General features: G+C 36.8%; 3 protein-coding genes across 4 annotated transcripts in view; 1 reads left to right on the forward strand and 2 right to left on the reverse strand.

The window, feature by feature from the left end:
* cep290 (centrosomal protein 290) overlaps positions 1-5,958 on the forward strand; it is a 30,498-nt gene extending 24,540 nt beyond the window's left edge. Inside the window, exons 39-52 of the mRNA XM_082158934.1 lie at positions 289-417; positions 868-1,013; positions 1,171-1,326; positions 1,425-1,548; positions 2,858-2,992; positions 3,128-3,214; positions 3,295-3,459; positions 4,011-4,133; positions 4,244-4,416; positions 4,492-4,633; positions 4,924-4,997; positions 5,085-5,179; positions 5,270-5,328; positions 5,410-5,958. Of these exons, the coding sequence (XP_082015060.1) occupies positions 289-417; positions 868-1,013; positions 1,171-1,326; positions 1,425-1,548; positions 2,858-2,992; positions 3,128-3,214; positions 3,295-3,459; positions 4,011-4,133; positions 4,244-4,416; positions 4,492-4,633; positions 4,924-4,997; positions 5,085-5,179; positions 5,270-5,328; positions 5,410-5,592 (1,791 nt within the window). The 3' untranslated portion in view covers positions 5,593-5,958. The remainder of the gene's footprint in view (positions 1-288; positions 418-867; positions 1,014-1,170; positions 1,327-1,424; positions 1,549-2,857; positions 2,993-3,127; positions 3,215-3,294; positions 3,460-4,010; positions 4,134-4,243; positions 4,417-4,491; positions 4,634-4,923; positions 4,998-5,084; positions 5,180-5,269; positions 5,329-5,409) is intronic.
* On the reverse strand, positions 5,711-11,345 carry rlig1 (RNA 5'-phosphate and 3'-OH ligase 1). Of its 2 annotated transcripts, none has more exons than XM_082159433.1 (7): positions 11,138-11,345; positions 10,724-10,838; positions 10,158-10,253; positions 9,835-9,951; positions 9,521-9,718; positions 8,857-9,026; positions 5,711-6,388 (listed from the first exon to the last, which is right to left on the reverse strand). In XM_082159433.1, exons 1-7 carry the CDS (start codon positions 11,225-11,227, stop codon positions 6,200-6,202), a joined length of 975 nt encoding a protein of 324 aa, XP_082015559.1. In that variant the 5' UTR covers positions 11,228-11,345; the 3' UTR covers positions 5,711-6,199. The 2 variants fall into 2 exon arrangements, with proteins under 2 accessions (XP_082015559.1, XP_082015558.1); XM_082159432.1 differs by having other exon boundaries at positions 10,724-10,841; positions 11,138-11,344.
* Positions 11,346-11,882: 537 nt separating this feature from the next.
* On the reverse strand, positions 11,883-14,542 carry borcs5 (BLOC-1 related complex subunit 5). The gene is made up of 5 exons (XM_082159435.1): positions 14,297-14,542; positions 14,082-14,145; positions 13,773-13,916; positions 12,524-12,681; positions 11,883-12,452 (listed from the first exon to the last, which is right to left on the reverse strand). Exons 2-5 carry the CDS (start codon positions 14,137-14,139, stop codon positions 12,225-12,227), a joined length of 588 nt encoding a protein of 195 aa, XP_082015561.1. The 5' UTR covers positions 14,140-14,145; positions 14,297-14,542; the 3' UTR covers positions 11,883-12,224.
* Positions 14,543-15,261: the final 719 nt, after the last annotated feature.

Below are 15,261 nucleotides of genomic sequence, written 5' to 3' on the forward strand. Positions count from 1 at the left end.
TGCATTAAATTAGAAAACTGTTATTTTAAATTATAATAATATTTCACAGTATTACTGGTTTACCGGGGTTTTTTTTTTATCAAATAAATGCAGCCTTATGTCAAAAACATTTAAAAGTGTGTGTGTGTGTGTGTGTGTGTGTGTGTGTGTGTGTGTGTGTGTGTGTGTGTGTGTGTGTGTGTGTGTGTGTGTGTGTGTGTGTGTGTGTGTGTGTGTGTGTGTGTGTGTGTGTGTGTGTGTGTGTGTGTGTGTGTGTGTGTGTGTGTGTGTGTGTGTGTGTGTGTGCAGGCTCAGGCTGAGAGTGATGGACCCATAGTAGAGGCTCTTCAGAAGAAGATCCGTAAGTTAGAGCAGGAGCTGGACAGGAAGTATATCTCAGACCCTGCAGACAAGAGGAGCGTACTGAAGGAGGACAAGGTGAACTAGAACTGCATTTACTGTAGGGAAAAAATACAGTTAGGCAATTGAAGAGTAATTAATTGCAGAAAAATGTGTGGAAGAACCCTAAAGAAACCTTTATATCTTTCAATGGTAAATGCAGTAGTCAAAATTTGAAGTGGATCAAAACCTTTCATCAAAGTTATGAATTTTGAACTATACCCGTTCTTGTCTTAGGACAACTTTGATTAACTTTTTTGACTTCAAATGTTGACTACTGTATTTTATTTGATGTTACATGTTTGTTTGAGCACTTATTCTTTCATACCCACATTTAATTTAATATTTTGTGGTCACAGTCTAGCTTTCTGACGAAAACTGGTTATATTTGAAAAAATTAATTATATTTAAATCATCATATGTAATCCTTGGTGATTTTTTGACATATTAATCATATATGCATCTTGTAAATTATTTCTATATTTGCAGTCTTCTAAAGATGAAATTGTGAGGTGGGAGGAAGGTAAAAAGTGGCAGGCCAGGGTGGAGAAAGTGCGGAACGTTCTCAAGGAGAAGGAGAAAGAAGTGGATTCTCTGTCTAAACAATTATCAACGATCAAGGAACTTTACAGCAGGTCTGTGCCATGACACTAATCCATCCACATAATGGATGGAATAAATAAATATGACCTACTTTTATGCAATAGATGTAAGCTAAACTTTACCATATATTAAAAGCAAGAACCAAAGTTGAAGATTTCCACATGTTTATGTTGGCTGATGTTCATGAAGGTTGGAGCAGGAGAAGTTGGGTCTGCAGAGGAAACTAAAGGGCAGAGGAGTGACCGCAGATCAGGTCGTTGGTGCACGGACCCTTGAAGCTGACAGAGAGATTGGGGAACTACATAAAAGAAACGCTGAACTGGAGCAGGAAATCAAAGCCATAAAGTGTGTTCCAAATCGTGCCCCTTTGTATCAAAGCAGTATGTGCAATTTTTTTGTATGTTGTCTTGATGAATGTTTAATATGTATGGTTGGTTATGAAGGCAGCAGCAGGCTTTACCCCGTGATGCTGCAATGGAGGATATTACCATCAGGAACCGATATCTTGAGGAGAGGATTCACTCCCTGGAAAGTCAACAATCCAAAGAGTCTCCATCCAGACCATCTGTAGGTGCAACACTTTCCATCTTGCCATCTTTTAACACTTTTTCATGAATTTCACTCTGCTAATATCACTCTCATGCTTCCTCTCAAACCCGTTTCCTTCTCCATACTTCTATTACATCAATGATAATGAAGGACAAACATCTGGCATCACCATCTCAGCTCAGTTCTTCATCAAAAGTTCGTTCTATGACTTTTGATATCAGTGAAGCTGAGCAAACTCAGTCTCCATTATTAAATGACACAATCCCTGGATCAACTGAAATTGAAAAGGAAGAAGCAACTCAAACTTTCTTCACAAGTGCAGCAGAAGTGAGTCGAGATGAGGAACAAAACAAGGAAAATTGTGTTGTTGATTCAGAACCAGAAGATGTGAATGAAATCGAAAAAGAGGAATCTGTTGAGAAAGAAAAAAACGAATCAGATGAGGCTCAAGGAGGACAAGATATAGTAGTTTCGGAACATGCACAGGAAGAACTGAAGACTAACAGAGAGACAGAAGAGATAAAGTCAGGGCTGACACATCAAGAAAAGGATTTGGAAAAAGATCAGCTGGAAGATAAACCAACTGATAATGGAAATACAAATCCAGAACAAATGTTGGACAACAGTTGGACTCACACAGAGCCAGAGACTTCAAAGGTACAACTGGAGGATGATCCACAAGACAGAGATAAGGAACAAGATCCTGAAGATCAACATATTGAGATCACAGAGTCTTTCAAATCTGAAGGTGATCCAATACATTTGAAAACTTCTGCAGGGTCTAAAGAGGTTGAGGAAGAAGAAACGGTGCTCAGGAGCTCAACCACATTTGATGCCAAACTGATGCCTGAAGAACCAACAATGGAGGAGACCATGTCCTTCATACCTGTGGAAGATGTTGACCCTATTTTAAGTGAGGATGTTAAAGGTTCCTCCACTAAGGCGCTGAACACTGATATTGTTGGAAGTAAACTTGATGTCTTGGATATTCTTCGACCTGTAGAATCAGACTTCACCGTCTTTCATGAAAAAGAGCAGACAATGAAAAGCAAAGTGAAAGCTCGAAAGGTACTTGACGCGTAGGAGTTCCCACTGAAGTGCTAGCACAAAGCTTCCAGTTGTCCGCCCTATAGCAGTGTTGAGCTTTGAGCTTGTGGCTTTGCATTTCCAGAGCTGGAGTGTCGCTGGAGTGTCTGCTCTTGTCCCATAGCAACTTTGTCTTTGTATTGCACCCTCTCCATCTTGCATCGAAAAAAAAAATTTTTGTCTGTGTGTTATTTAGCTATGTGTTTTCTATGGCTTTAACATCTATTTGTTGTTTCTGTAGACGTCTGGCCGTGGTTCTGGTACCCCATCTCAAAGAGAACACGAGTTCCAAAAAGAGAACCTCAAGTTGTCCACTGAAAACCTGGAACTTCGTTTCCAACTGGAGCAAGCAAACAAGGACCTGCCTCGATTAAAAGTACAGTAAAATAAAAATTATTAATAGCATGTTTAAAAAAAAAAACATTTAAACAACCTACCAACTGCATAACATAATTTAACCTGAATTATTATTCAATCTGTTGTACTTACTTTCCTCTCCCTGTAATGAAAGGATCAGGTGTCTGACCTCAAAGAGATGTGCAGTGTTTTGAAGAAGGAGAAAGCTGAAGTGGAGAAGAGACTCAGCCATATTCGTGGGGTTGGTAGCAGCATGTCTGAGCTTTTAAAACACTGATCCTCTCATCTCCTTTATTCATATTTTTTGCTCCTCTCATACAGTCTGGCCGCAGCGGGAAAACCGTACCTGAGCTGGAGAAGACTATCGCACTGATGAAGAAGGTTGTGGAGAAAGTTCAGAGAGAGAATGAGAGCTTGAAGAAGACATCAGAGGCCAATGTGCGGGAGCAGCTTGCCAAACTGGAACAGGACCATGTGAAACTTAAGGTACATTTTTTGAACATGTTCAATGACACACTACCAAGTTGGTAAGATTTTTTTTAATGGTTTTGAAAGAAGTCTCTCATGCTCACCAAGACGGAATCAAAAATACAGTAAAAAAAATTTTTTATAATTTAAAATAACTGTTTTATATTTTAACATATATTTATATTTATATTATCAAAGTTGAAAACAGTTGTGCTGCTTAAAGGGATGGTTCACCCAAAAATGAAAATTTGCTGTTAATTTTGTAATGTTGAAATGTAAAGAAGATTTTTAGCTGAAACCTTGGTTCTTGGTGGTTGATATAATGCAAGTCAATGGCTACCGTCACTTTGGGATTAAGAAAAAAACATACAGGCAAAACCAAGTTGATACCCGTGGCTCCTGATGATCCTTTGAGGTCTTATGATGCGAAACGATGAAAATTTTGCTTCAACTGTTTAATTTGTGGAAACAATACAAGATTGTGATAGTTTTGTATCTGAAGACAAGTACATAATTATTTTCTACATCCTGTAATAATGTGTACCCCAATTTTTTTATTTTTGTTTCAGTCAGAATATGAAAAGCTGAAAGGAAAACAAGAGGAACAGCTAAACGCAAGACTTGAGTCAAAAACCAAGGGCATTGAGAAAATCATGATGGAAAATGAACGCTTGCGTAAAGATATTAAAAAGGTTGTTTTTTTTTGAGTAATTTCCATTACCTTCATGTCAGTAAAAACTTTCATCTATGTGCCTTTAATACATCACATGTCTAAGATACATGATTTTTTGGTAAATTGCAGGAAGCAGAAGCTGTAGAAAAGCTGAGGGTCGCAAAGGCCAGCCTTGAAGTCACCAATGAGAAACTAAAGGCGGAGCTCGAGGAGACAAATCAGAGTCTGTTATTAGCTCAGTCAAAGGGGTCATCTTTAGATGGGGGAGACAGCAAAACCTGGAAGTCTTCAGTTGTGACTAGGTAGTATATTTACTTGAGTACTACTTTATCAATTCCGTATTCATGTAAGGTCATTATTCAGTTTTCCCTTCACAGGTTATTTGAAAAGAAGATGAAAGGTCTTGAGAGTGAAATCGCTAAGAAAAGCTCTAGCATATCAGAACTGAAGGTGCAGCTAAAAGAGGCTAATGAGAAACAGCATGCCACACAAATCACTGTCAACCAGCTGCAGGAACAAGTGAGACACCCATCTGTATAATAAAACACTGTGTCCTACAAGCTGAAATACACTAAAGGTCTTTTGCACAGGTTTTTTATTTGATTTGAGGGCAAAAAGGGGCTTTGAAGGTGTGTTAATGTGTTTTTTTTTTGTGTTCGGAACGACTTGAAAGTCTGGTAGTGTCTGGAAGTCGTCAAATGGATTATTGAGTGTTTTATCTGTTTTTAAAAGCTGTGTAGTGTATTCCAGCTTTAACATGGGCAGTTCCCTTTTTCCCAGAGAACTAATAACCTAATGTGTATCTACAGGTGGAACTTCTTAAAAATATCCCAGTGGAATCGACCATTGACAAAGGGCTTGCCAGAGAGTTTCAGTCAGTGAGGTGAAGCACTCAACAGGCAGAATATCCATAGACTTCAAAGTACACAAAACAACTCAAAACTTATTAATTGCCAAATGTCCCATTTAGATTGGCCAATAAACAACTTGAGAGAGAGAAAGCTCAACTTCTTCGCCAGATCCAAAGGTACGATGAGCAGCTTGGGACCAGCAAAGTAGGACCAGGTAAGATCACCATTGATTTTTTGAAGAATTTCTTCATATTGTACAAGACGACATGATGCATATATCATCAGCCTGGCTCCCGTTTTGTAGGATTCAATGAGCTCCAGGAACAAATTAAGGCCGCAAATACTGAAAAGAAGAAATTACAGGTATCCCTAAATTTTTTTTTTTGAAATCTAAATAATCTGCTGTTTTTAAACCAAGTCACATTCTAAATGCTTTCATTTTAGGATGAAGTGAGGAAACTGACCCAAGAGCTGAAAAGCTTTGACCCGACATTTTTCGAGGAACTTGAGGATCTTAAATTCAATTACAATGAGGAGGTGAAGAAAAACATCATCTTAGAGGAACAGCTGAAGAAGCTGTCGGATCAGTTTGGTGTGGCGATTCCTGTAGACGTGTCTATCAGCTAACAGACATCAGATCATTTTTCAGGTCATTAGATTTTATTGCTACTGCTTATTTAGAGCCAAATATGTACATGTAACAATGTTACTTCACTTAATATTCAAGTACAATTAAGTTGAAATGTTTTATAAGTAGACGTAGGTGCATATTTATTTATTTTTTGTCAAATATTAAGACATTTTCATACAAAGTTAGGTTTTACAGTATTTGTGATTTGTGGCCTTACTAGCAAGAACTGAAACTAAATGTTATTTTTTTCTTTTTGCATGTATAATTATCAATCACTGCCTCATTTTTGAGACCCATTAGATGTAATAAACGTCAGTTTGCTTTGTTTATTTATGTACATATTCCTCAACGTCCTCTTAAACCTATTTAAACAAACTAAAAAAGGAAAAAAAAACTACCATTCTCTTAAAGAAATGAAAAAGTGCAAAATATATAGCAATCACAGCATTCGCATACATCACATACCCAAGTGCAAATATGAGGAAGGTGTCAATGGGAATTCGGAACAGGCAGTTTTGGCTAATATTGAGTGTTAGGAAACCAGTCTTCACTCTGGTTAAAACCAGATGTAGTAGGAATGTTTGGTAGTTATATTTTATGGGATCAGGGTTCAAACTGAATGTCCTGTATGCAGCTGAAGGGTTGTCCATTTATGTTGGAGAATGATCTGAATAAGTCCTTCTCGGAAGCATCTGGATCACATGTTGTATCATCAACGTGGACGACCACTGGTCTGGTGTTCAGGAAGGTGTCACCAACAGGCCATTTCAGACCGAGATGATGGCGGTGTATCTGAAGATAAGATTTAATATGACTTAATCAGAAGAAAATGTGGATAATGGCTAGGGGTGCAACGGATCAAAAAACTCACGGTTCGGATAGTTTCTCGGATCAGAGTCACGGATCGGATCATTTTTCGGATCAAAAAAAAAAAAAAGACAAGACAAATAAACACAAGTTTTGTCTTTTTGTTTATTAACATTTTTAAAATATTAAATTAAAATATATAAAATCAACAGTGGGTGTGCGACGGGTTCATTCCATGAAGCGTGACTATAAACACACTGATAGCGTTTGTGATGGCTTTAGCCCGGTCTGATTGTGCAACGTTGAGCTCCTGTCAGTGAAACACTGAGGTGATGTCGCTTCAAATGCGTGGCCATGCTTGATGTGTTTCCACGGATGTCCCGATACTACTTTTTCACTTCCGATACGATACCGATGCCGCAGCATATCGGCTATTTGCCGATACCGATATCAATCCGATATTTTTATTTTATTCTTGAACTAATACTACTAATAATAAAATATATGGAAGCACTTTGCTCAATTAGCCACATAAAAACATCTCACTCAAATGGAGAACAAATACTTCTCCAGTATATCCACAACAACAGTTGATAATGAAAGACTGTCACCCTTTATTCAAATGACCTTGAGATATGTTTGGTAATTGTAGGCTACCTGAATGAATTTAAAATTAATTTGCTATATTTCAGATCAATATATTTGTTTCCTTAAAATTTTAATTTACTTTAACGTTATTCTCATCTGAATTATAAATCATTTATTTCTGTATAAAATGATACTACCATTAAAAACACATTTGATTTTCTTTTTTAATCAATGTAGAATGTGTAACTTCAAAATAAACAGATTACTCTGTTTGAGGACAAGAAATGAAAACCAATGCAATATAATGTCCAAAAGATGAGATAATTTTTGCTTTTAAACAGCGTGTGTGTGATTGTTCGATCGCGCCCGTGCCTCTCTCTCTTTCTCTCTCTCTCTCTCTCTTTCTCTCTCTCTCTCTCTCTCTTTTTCTCTCTCTCTCTCTCTCTTTTTCTCTCTCTCTCTCTCTCTGTCTGACACACACACACACATTCCAGCATACATCGCAGCCTGTTCATTTTGCCGCGTTCATATTTTTTACAGTCTATGGTTCACACCATACGCGAATAGAGAGTCAAATTCGCGTCTAGTTCGATGCTTGAACAGCTTGAATCCTTTCGCGCGTCCAAAGCGAATAGGACGCGCCGCGCGCGTATAATGATAAAGCGAGCGTTTGAAGCGAAATAGACGCGTGTTCCAGGGAAGCCAAAATGCTCCCATACAGGGGATTTATATGACGCGGGGCGTTCAAGCTCCTCCGTTCCTCCGCTCGCCATGACCACGCTGTGTGTGGACTGAACATGCGCACAACTTTTTTTTTTTTTCATAAATTAATCCGCGGATCACGTGTGTGCCGAACCGAAGATATTGATCCGAACGGATCACGGATCAATGATGATCCGTTGCACCACTAATAATGGCAACAGCAGCAGAATGATGTTTACTTAGGCCTTGTCCACACTAATACATTTTTGTTGGAAGACTCATCTTTTTCTTTTTGGCCTTCCATCCACACTGAGGGGATGTTTACACGACACGGTTTTCAACTAAAAACGTAAAACTTTTTATGCGTTTTGGCCATAAGTTTACAGGATAATGGTGTTTTGCGTGCCTAAAAACGCAAACCTTTGAAAACGGGTTTCAAAGAGCAAGTTTTTGAAAACGGTCTCCGTGTAAACAACAAAAAAACTGAATCTCTGAAAACAATGACGTCGTGCACATGCGTATTACCTGTTCAGTCTATAGTTTTTCACCGCCATCTAATGGCCTGGCAGCAGAATACAGGCTTTTTAGTCGTTTTCGCAGATCCGTGTGAATGGGGATCGTTTTGACAATGGTCTGTACGTGGAAAACTCAAAGGAAAAACTTCTCAATTTTAAGCATATCGTTGTCGTGTAAACTGAGATAATCGTTTTTGTCCTGCGAAAACTGAGATTTTGAAAACGCTTTCCCAAGTGGATAAATTTGTAGTGTGGACAATGAAAACAATGACGCATGTTCCTTTGGCTTCATGCTGAAAATGTACTCGCATTTGCTGTCCTGCGACAAAACATCAGCGCAGTCGCATTATAGACCAAATTATAGTTGCATCTGGAGAGTGAGTGAAACCTGGACGCATCAGTGAATGGTGAGATATTTTGCTGATAGCAGGATAATTTATGTCCGTTCCATCTGTATCATCTCAGTGAGCTTTTATGGGGTGTTACGTATATGCACAGTAAGGTGAATTCAGCGTTTTCCGACGTTTCAGTGTGGACTATAAACTTTTGGAAAACGCTAATGTGGACGGAGGGCGTTTTGAAGCCAAAACGCTGTTTTCAAATATATCCGGATTAATGTAGATGTAGCCTTATAAACCCTTCGTTTACCTTAACCAGCGTCCCGTCATCACAGTGCCAAACAATTCCCTCCACCCGCCCCTCTTGGCATTCCTGAAACCAGGAAAACAGCTGCTGGAATTCCACTGGAGGAGCGTTCCGGATGCGCAGGACCCCGTGAGGCACCAGAACATGGACTGGATGCTTCTTACTTCCCAAACCTACAAAATCCCACAGTCAGTTAAGCAAACCAAAACCCAACAGAATTCCAGTTGGTTTCTTACTTCCTAAATTAAACACTTACACTACCATTCAAAAGGTTTTTGAAAGATATTATTACTTTTATTTATCAAAATTGACAAAACTGATACAGTATTTCTATTTCAAATACTCCTGAAAGAAAGTGTATTACAGTTTCCACAAAAATATTAAGCAGTAGAACTGTTTTCAATAATAAATGTTTCTTGAGCAACAAATCAGCATATTTGATTGATTTCTGAAGGATAATGTGACACTGAAGACTGGAGTAATGATGCTGAAAATTCAGATTAGACATCACAGGAATAAAATACATTACAATAGAAAACATTTATGATAAATGTAAATACTATTTACAATTACTGTTGTATTTTTGATCAAATAAATGCAGCCTTGGTAAACCTAAAGAGACTTATTTCAAAAACATTAACCCCAAACTTTTAAACATTATACTTGCCATATGGATTTCCGTTAACATTGGTCCCGATAAGTTCAAGGGTTTGCTCCATGAGGTCAGCCAGAGGAACGCTGACAATTTCAAGCAATCCTTCATCATCCACATGTGTCTTCAGGACAAGGGCAACACCAACATCATAGTTGACCACAGAGGCGTGCCAGCAATACTGCTTGTTGGTTTGATCCACCGGAACCCAACCTTCATAACAAAGAGATATAACTACTATGCCATCAGCTGCCTTTATTTTCAAGTACAGTATAACACTGCAACAAGAAGATGAGATACAAGAGTGTGTTTCAGAGACACCAACCCACCGGGAATGTGTCCATGTTCGTCAGGCACTGGATGGCCATTCTCATGCTTGACTCTATGAGCAGCGATCCAGGATTCTGGCACTTCTCGGAAATCTTCATCCATGTTCCACACAAATCCTGTTATTTAACAGAGAATCAAAAATATTTGATGTTTAGCTCTTTTCATTCTCATTGACTGCTTTGAGACCGTTTCTTGTTAGCCAGTGAGTGAAAATAACACTATTGTGTTCGTTCTAATATTTATATAAGTTAAATAGCAAGACAAGATTTATAAAAAAATAAATTAAAAAAAACTCACATAAAAATGATTTAGATCGAAATACCTTTGCAGGTCTTCTGTGAAAACTGATACTTTTTGAATCTCTTATCCGCCTGCTTGGTGGGTTTCCGATCCAAGCGAGCCCAGAGATAAGGTTCCCCTTAATAAAAAAATAAGTGATTACTTTTACTTTTGTATATATACAAAACTTTTACTTTTGTACATATACCGATAAAAATAAATGATTACTTTTATTTAGCAAGGAGAAATTAAATTAGTCGAAAGTGACAGCAAAGGCATTTATAATGTTACAAAAGGTTTCTGCTGTTCTTTTGAACTTTCTATTCAATAAAAAATTGGGGGGTGGGGTGGATATTAAGCAGCTGTTCTGACTGTTCTTCAACATTGATAATGATAAGAAATGTTTCCTGAGCACAAAAATCAGCATATTGAAATGATTTCTGAAAGAAGTTAAGATTCAGCTTTGCTATCACAGGAATTACATTTTAAAATATATTAAAATAGAAAAGTTTTTTTATTTTTATAATACTTAGTAGTACTTGTCTTACTGTATTTTTGACCAAATAAATGACGCCACAGGTTATGACTCGTTTATGAGCCAGATTCTACCTTTGTAAGTGGTGACATAGCAGCATGTCCCGTCAATCTTCTCAGTTGCTTCAGCACAGTGAATGCCTGAGGCAAGAGCAGTAGGGTTCACTTTCTCAGTGGCCACCACCTGGAACTGCTGTACGAGAATAAGAGAACGAGAGCATGTACAATCTGATAATCAATTCAATCTACCATACAATGCATGATGACATGTTATGTCATATGTTTTATGTGATTGTATAGCACTTTTAGATCAGCCCGTTGACATGCATTTATAGTTTCGGGTGCAGTTTCTCCCTCCAATGCACCGACTAAAATAATAATTAAAATATGTATGAAAAATTATGACGCTGACAGTAAGCATGCGCCATATTGTGATGCATTTACAATGTTTATAGGGTTTTGGTGATAAGTAACAAAAATGCAGCTGACCTGACAGTCGCGTTTTCTGGATGGTTCGTTTCTCACTTCCGTCAGGAAAACACATGGGATTTTCTGTTGCACGGAACCCAGACGCCGCATTATCACCGCTGTTAATCCGCTTTAATAAGGAGTGTGTTGCTTTACAGACTGAATAGGGACTGGTGAGATCAACACATTATCAGATCAGCCATTTACATGCGCCTAGTGCTATTTTGTTCAGATTTCCTCTCATTCTGTAGAGTTAAGTTGATCTTTGTCGCCATCTATTGGAACGGAGAGTAAACGGTTTGTTTTTTTATTGAGCGGGTTTTAAGGGAATGAAAGTCCGTTTCTGCCTCTTTTTAATATTTTATTTTTAAAACCGTTTTACACAAATAAACGAAGAAAGATTTAAATAATACGCTTTCATCTACATGGAGCGGGTCGTCTCATGGGGGCGCCATGTTGAGATTCACTGACTCTAGTCGGTAACCATCGTACTTTAGCACGAGGATTAAATCAATCTATCATTGCTGACTGAATCAAATTTCTACGTTGTCATTTTGAAACAATGTTTTTGTTTTGACTTCATGCTCCATCATTTCAGTTTTGAACTCAAGATAAATATATCCAGTTTATTTAACCTTCATATCTGAGAAGAATTCACATTCGCAGGCATATTTACGATCCTAACATCACATAATGTTATAAAAGCTTTGAAAGAAAATCTGTCCTCCAAAAGTATTATTTTTAATAAATCTCTTGAGTAAACAGAAAGTGTTTAAACAATTTAATGCCAACAACTTTAATGACATGAGTCTATGGACAGCCTCTCAAGAGCATATGCATGACTTCTCATTAAATAACATTTTATATTACAAAGGCATAATGTTATCTTCTCGTGCCCCTTGAAAGCTCACAATTAAGCCTATTAATATATACACATATTTACCATTGCAGTATTACAGTTTAAAATTTTGTACCATGTAACTTGTTTTAGGCCAGAAAATACCATATCCAGGCAAAGTGCGGTAACGACCAGAGGTGGGTCTATAAAGCACAAGTTAATCAGTATGAACCCACTATGAACTCTATTTTTTCTAACTGATGCCAGATTCTATTTAATGTCTCCATCAGGCTTCATGCTGAAGGCTTCCAGGCGCTCGCTCTCGGGCAACAGGTTGTTGAGACGCTCCATCAGTGGGATCGTCTGGTCGATGCCCATCTGGATGCGTCTCAGAATCATCGACATCTCATTGACCTTTTGGATCTGTTCAGCGTACTTGGCGTAACGCTTTTGCCTCTCCTGCATGATGCTGAATATCGCCTCCACTGACAGATCCATCTGAGAGAGAAAAAAGTTTAGCAACAGATAGCTTGTAAACAGAATAATTCAGTAGAAATAATGGTGAATACCTCTTTGATCCTCTTGACCAAAGCATTCTGGTCAAAGGCAACGGCCTCTGCACACTGGTGAAGATGATCCTGATATCGGACGCACAGTTGCAGTACCTGTGCGGAATCCAGCTTTTCTAAACAGACAGTGCTGGGGGAGGTTTGCCCACTGAGCACACCTAAGATGATGACACCAATATTAGGCCCAAACTGAGATTCATAACATTATTAACTAATGGTGAATTGATACAGATATCATGAATCGATTCGATTCCAATTCATTTGAGTATTTCAATTAACTACAGAGTCCAAATACAACTGCTAGTTAATTTTAGACAAAATAATCAACACTTACATAAAATTATATAACTTGAGTTGTATACAAACATTTTAATGCACATAAGGCAGTTTTTGTATCAACTTTTTAATGATATAATTATGTTCCTATGGAAGCTTATCTCCATCACGGAGTAAAGGTAATTGCAACTTTTTATCTCACAATTCTGACAATTCTGACAAAATTCTCAGGAAGAAAAAATAATTCTGAGAAATTTTTCACAAAATTGTGAAATATAAACTCGCAACTGAGAGAAAATGTCTGAATTGTGAAATAAAAAGTCACAAACATTTATATTTTTATTCTGTGGTGGAAACAAGCTTCCATAGGTTTCACACTCCAATTCGTTATTGAAATATAAATGACTGTGACTGTAATGCTCATTAAAGATTTATTTCAAGATAAAAAAATTTAAATAATGAAGACATCACTAACAGGTTAAGAAAAATAATAATGAATATGTTATATATTGCATATATTTATCACAATGCTCCTCTTTAGATTTTTTTTTTTCTAGTTGACTGATTGGTTAAACTGTTCAGTTGAACTGAGGAAGCTACAGTGATCTGTAAAGCCACATTAAAGAATGTCAAAACGACATTTATTGGAATTTCATGAAAAAATTTAAAGATTTTGGAAGCTTAGACTGTTTTATATCAAAAGTAACAAAGCACAAAGCTTATTGTGATTTATTAGATGGGAGGTGCACTACAAAGTTTTGATCATTCATCAACCGAAAAGAGCATAGACAAAAAAAAAAAAAAAATCGATCTTGGGATTTATAAATCGATATAAGTTCATCAAAATTAAGATAGATTAATCAATATTGTCAGCACAGCCCTATTCTAAACAATTTATTTGCTTACAAAATACACCTAAACTAACAGCGTGGTAGTTAGCATCAGATTAGTTGGCATTTGGACTGCTGCTTACCTTTCAGAAGAGGCTGAAAGGTGGGAATTTCCTGCAGCTTTATTACATCTGGATCATTATGGATATTCCGTAATGACTGAGTTCCTTGGGTAACAACTACTATGTCATCCATTTTGGCTCTTTGCTTGGCTGGAGAGGGTACGACTGAAACAACAAGACAGAACTTACTGACAGGTAATGCTGAGAGAATATACACAACATAAGAAGCATCTCCTTTTTAACAGATTTATATCTTTAATAAAACCTGACAAATTACAGATAATGATGCCATTCCCATGTATAAAAATCAGCTGATATAATGTTGATTACCTGAAGCACTGAAGTCTGAATGTTTATGTTCAGCATCTCCACTCTGTTCAGCACCCATGGTGCACTTAAGAATAAAGACAACACAATTTGATTTATATATATTGTAATATTTACAATATTTAATATATATATACAAGGATAATCTAATAATCTCATACAGAAGTACGTTTTATTTTTTTTAATTACGATAAAGAAACTACATATGCTTTACTTACCTTGATGTTGATGTTTTAGTTGTTTAACGGCTGTCTATACGTGTGGCGATTTCATTCGGCTGACCGTTTTATTGAATTAAAGGTTTGCTAATGTGTTACATTGTAGCTTACGTAAATTAAAGACATCGTGAGATGCCAAACCACAATACTGACTGCAGATAAGGTGTACGTTGCTATATTTTAAAGTAAATAAGGTTACAATCACTGGAGGTACAAATGAAACATCCGGTCTAATAACATGAGACGCGTGATGATGACGTCAGGGGTTTGTTTTCATGTGACCATTCAAGCATGTACGATTTTATTTCACTAAAACCCTTTTCACTTTAAAATAAAAAGCACTTTTCCCACACTTGTATCTCCCTATTAAACTTACAGAGAAAGAGAGAAGAAAAAAATTCTGGCAGTTTAAACAATATGCTTAAAATGACCTGATTTGCTTTTATATGCTTATAATGATGATTGAATTATTTATTTTTTTATAGCCAACTTTATGTACCCAAAAGTGATAATGTACATCCCAATATATATTTAGAATTATATAAATTATATATTACAATTAATCTTTCTAAAACAGATTTTTTTTTTTTTACCTTCTAAATGTATTAACCAGTCATAATTTTAAATTATAATTTTACATAAGTTATTTTTAAACATTCATGTGGTGTGACAAATAAGCTGCATTAATAATACATTTAAAAGAATTAGCCAAATGTTGTTTTCAAAACTTTTTGATGGTTGGACACCTTTCCCTGATCCCGCTTATAAGCAACACAATAAATTATTAAATTACTAATGTGTAGATTTATTTAAAAATCCACCTTTTTTATTAAATAATATAAACTATTAAGAATACTAATACTGTTACATATGGGGAAAATCCTTTGGAATTCTTCCCCTTTCGTAGTTTTATTTGTTTATATATCTTGCTTGTCTCTGCTACCTTTGTTTTCCTCAGGATGGGT

This window comes from Leuciscus leuciscus (assembly GCF_965113295.1).
Source record: "Leuciscus leuciscus genome assembly, chromosome: 25".
NCBI classification, from domain to species: Eukaryota; Metazoa; Chordata; class Actinopteri; order Cypriniformes; family Leuciscidae; genus Leuciscus; species Leuciscus leuciscus.

What these genes read in the sequence shown, in the direction of transcription:
- rlig1 (XM_082159432.1), bottom strand. Translation starts at nt 11,227, where the DNA reads ATGCGGCGTCTGGGTTCCGTGCAACAGAAAATCCCATGTGTTTTCCTG. An exon ending in CCAGAAAACGCGACTGTCAG is followed by an intron (nt 10,842 to 11,137) that starts GTCAGCTGCATT and finishes ATTCTCGTACAG; the next exon opens with CAGTTCCAGGTGGTGGCCAC. An exon ending in ATGACGGGACGCTGGTTAAG is followed by an intron (nt 6,389 to 8,856) that starts GTAAACGAAGGG and finishes TCTTATCTTCAG; the next exon opens with ATACACCGCCATCATCTCGG.
- borcs5 (XM_082159435.1), bottom strand. Translation starts at nt 14,139, where the DNA reads ATGGGTGCTGAACAGAGTGGAGATGCTGAACATAAACATTCAGACTTC. An exon ending in TTCAGACTTCAGTGCTTCAG is followed by an intron (nt 13,917 to 14,081) that starts GTAATCAACATT and finishes TTGTTGTTTCAG; the next exon opens with TCGTACCCTCTCCAGCCAAG. An exon ending in TGGTCAAGAGGATCAAAGAG is followed by an intron (nt 12,453 to 12,523) that starts GTATTCACCATT and finishes TTTCTCTCTCAG; the next exon opens with ATGGATCTGTCAGTGGAGGC.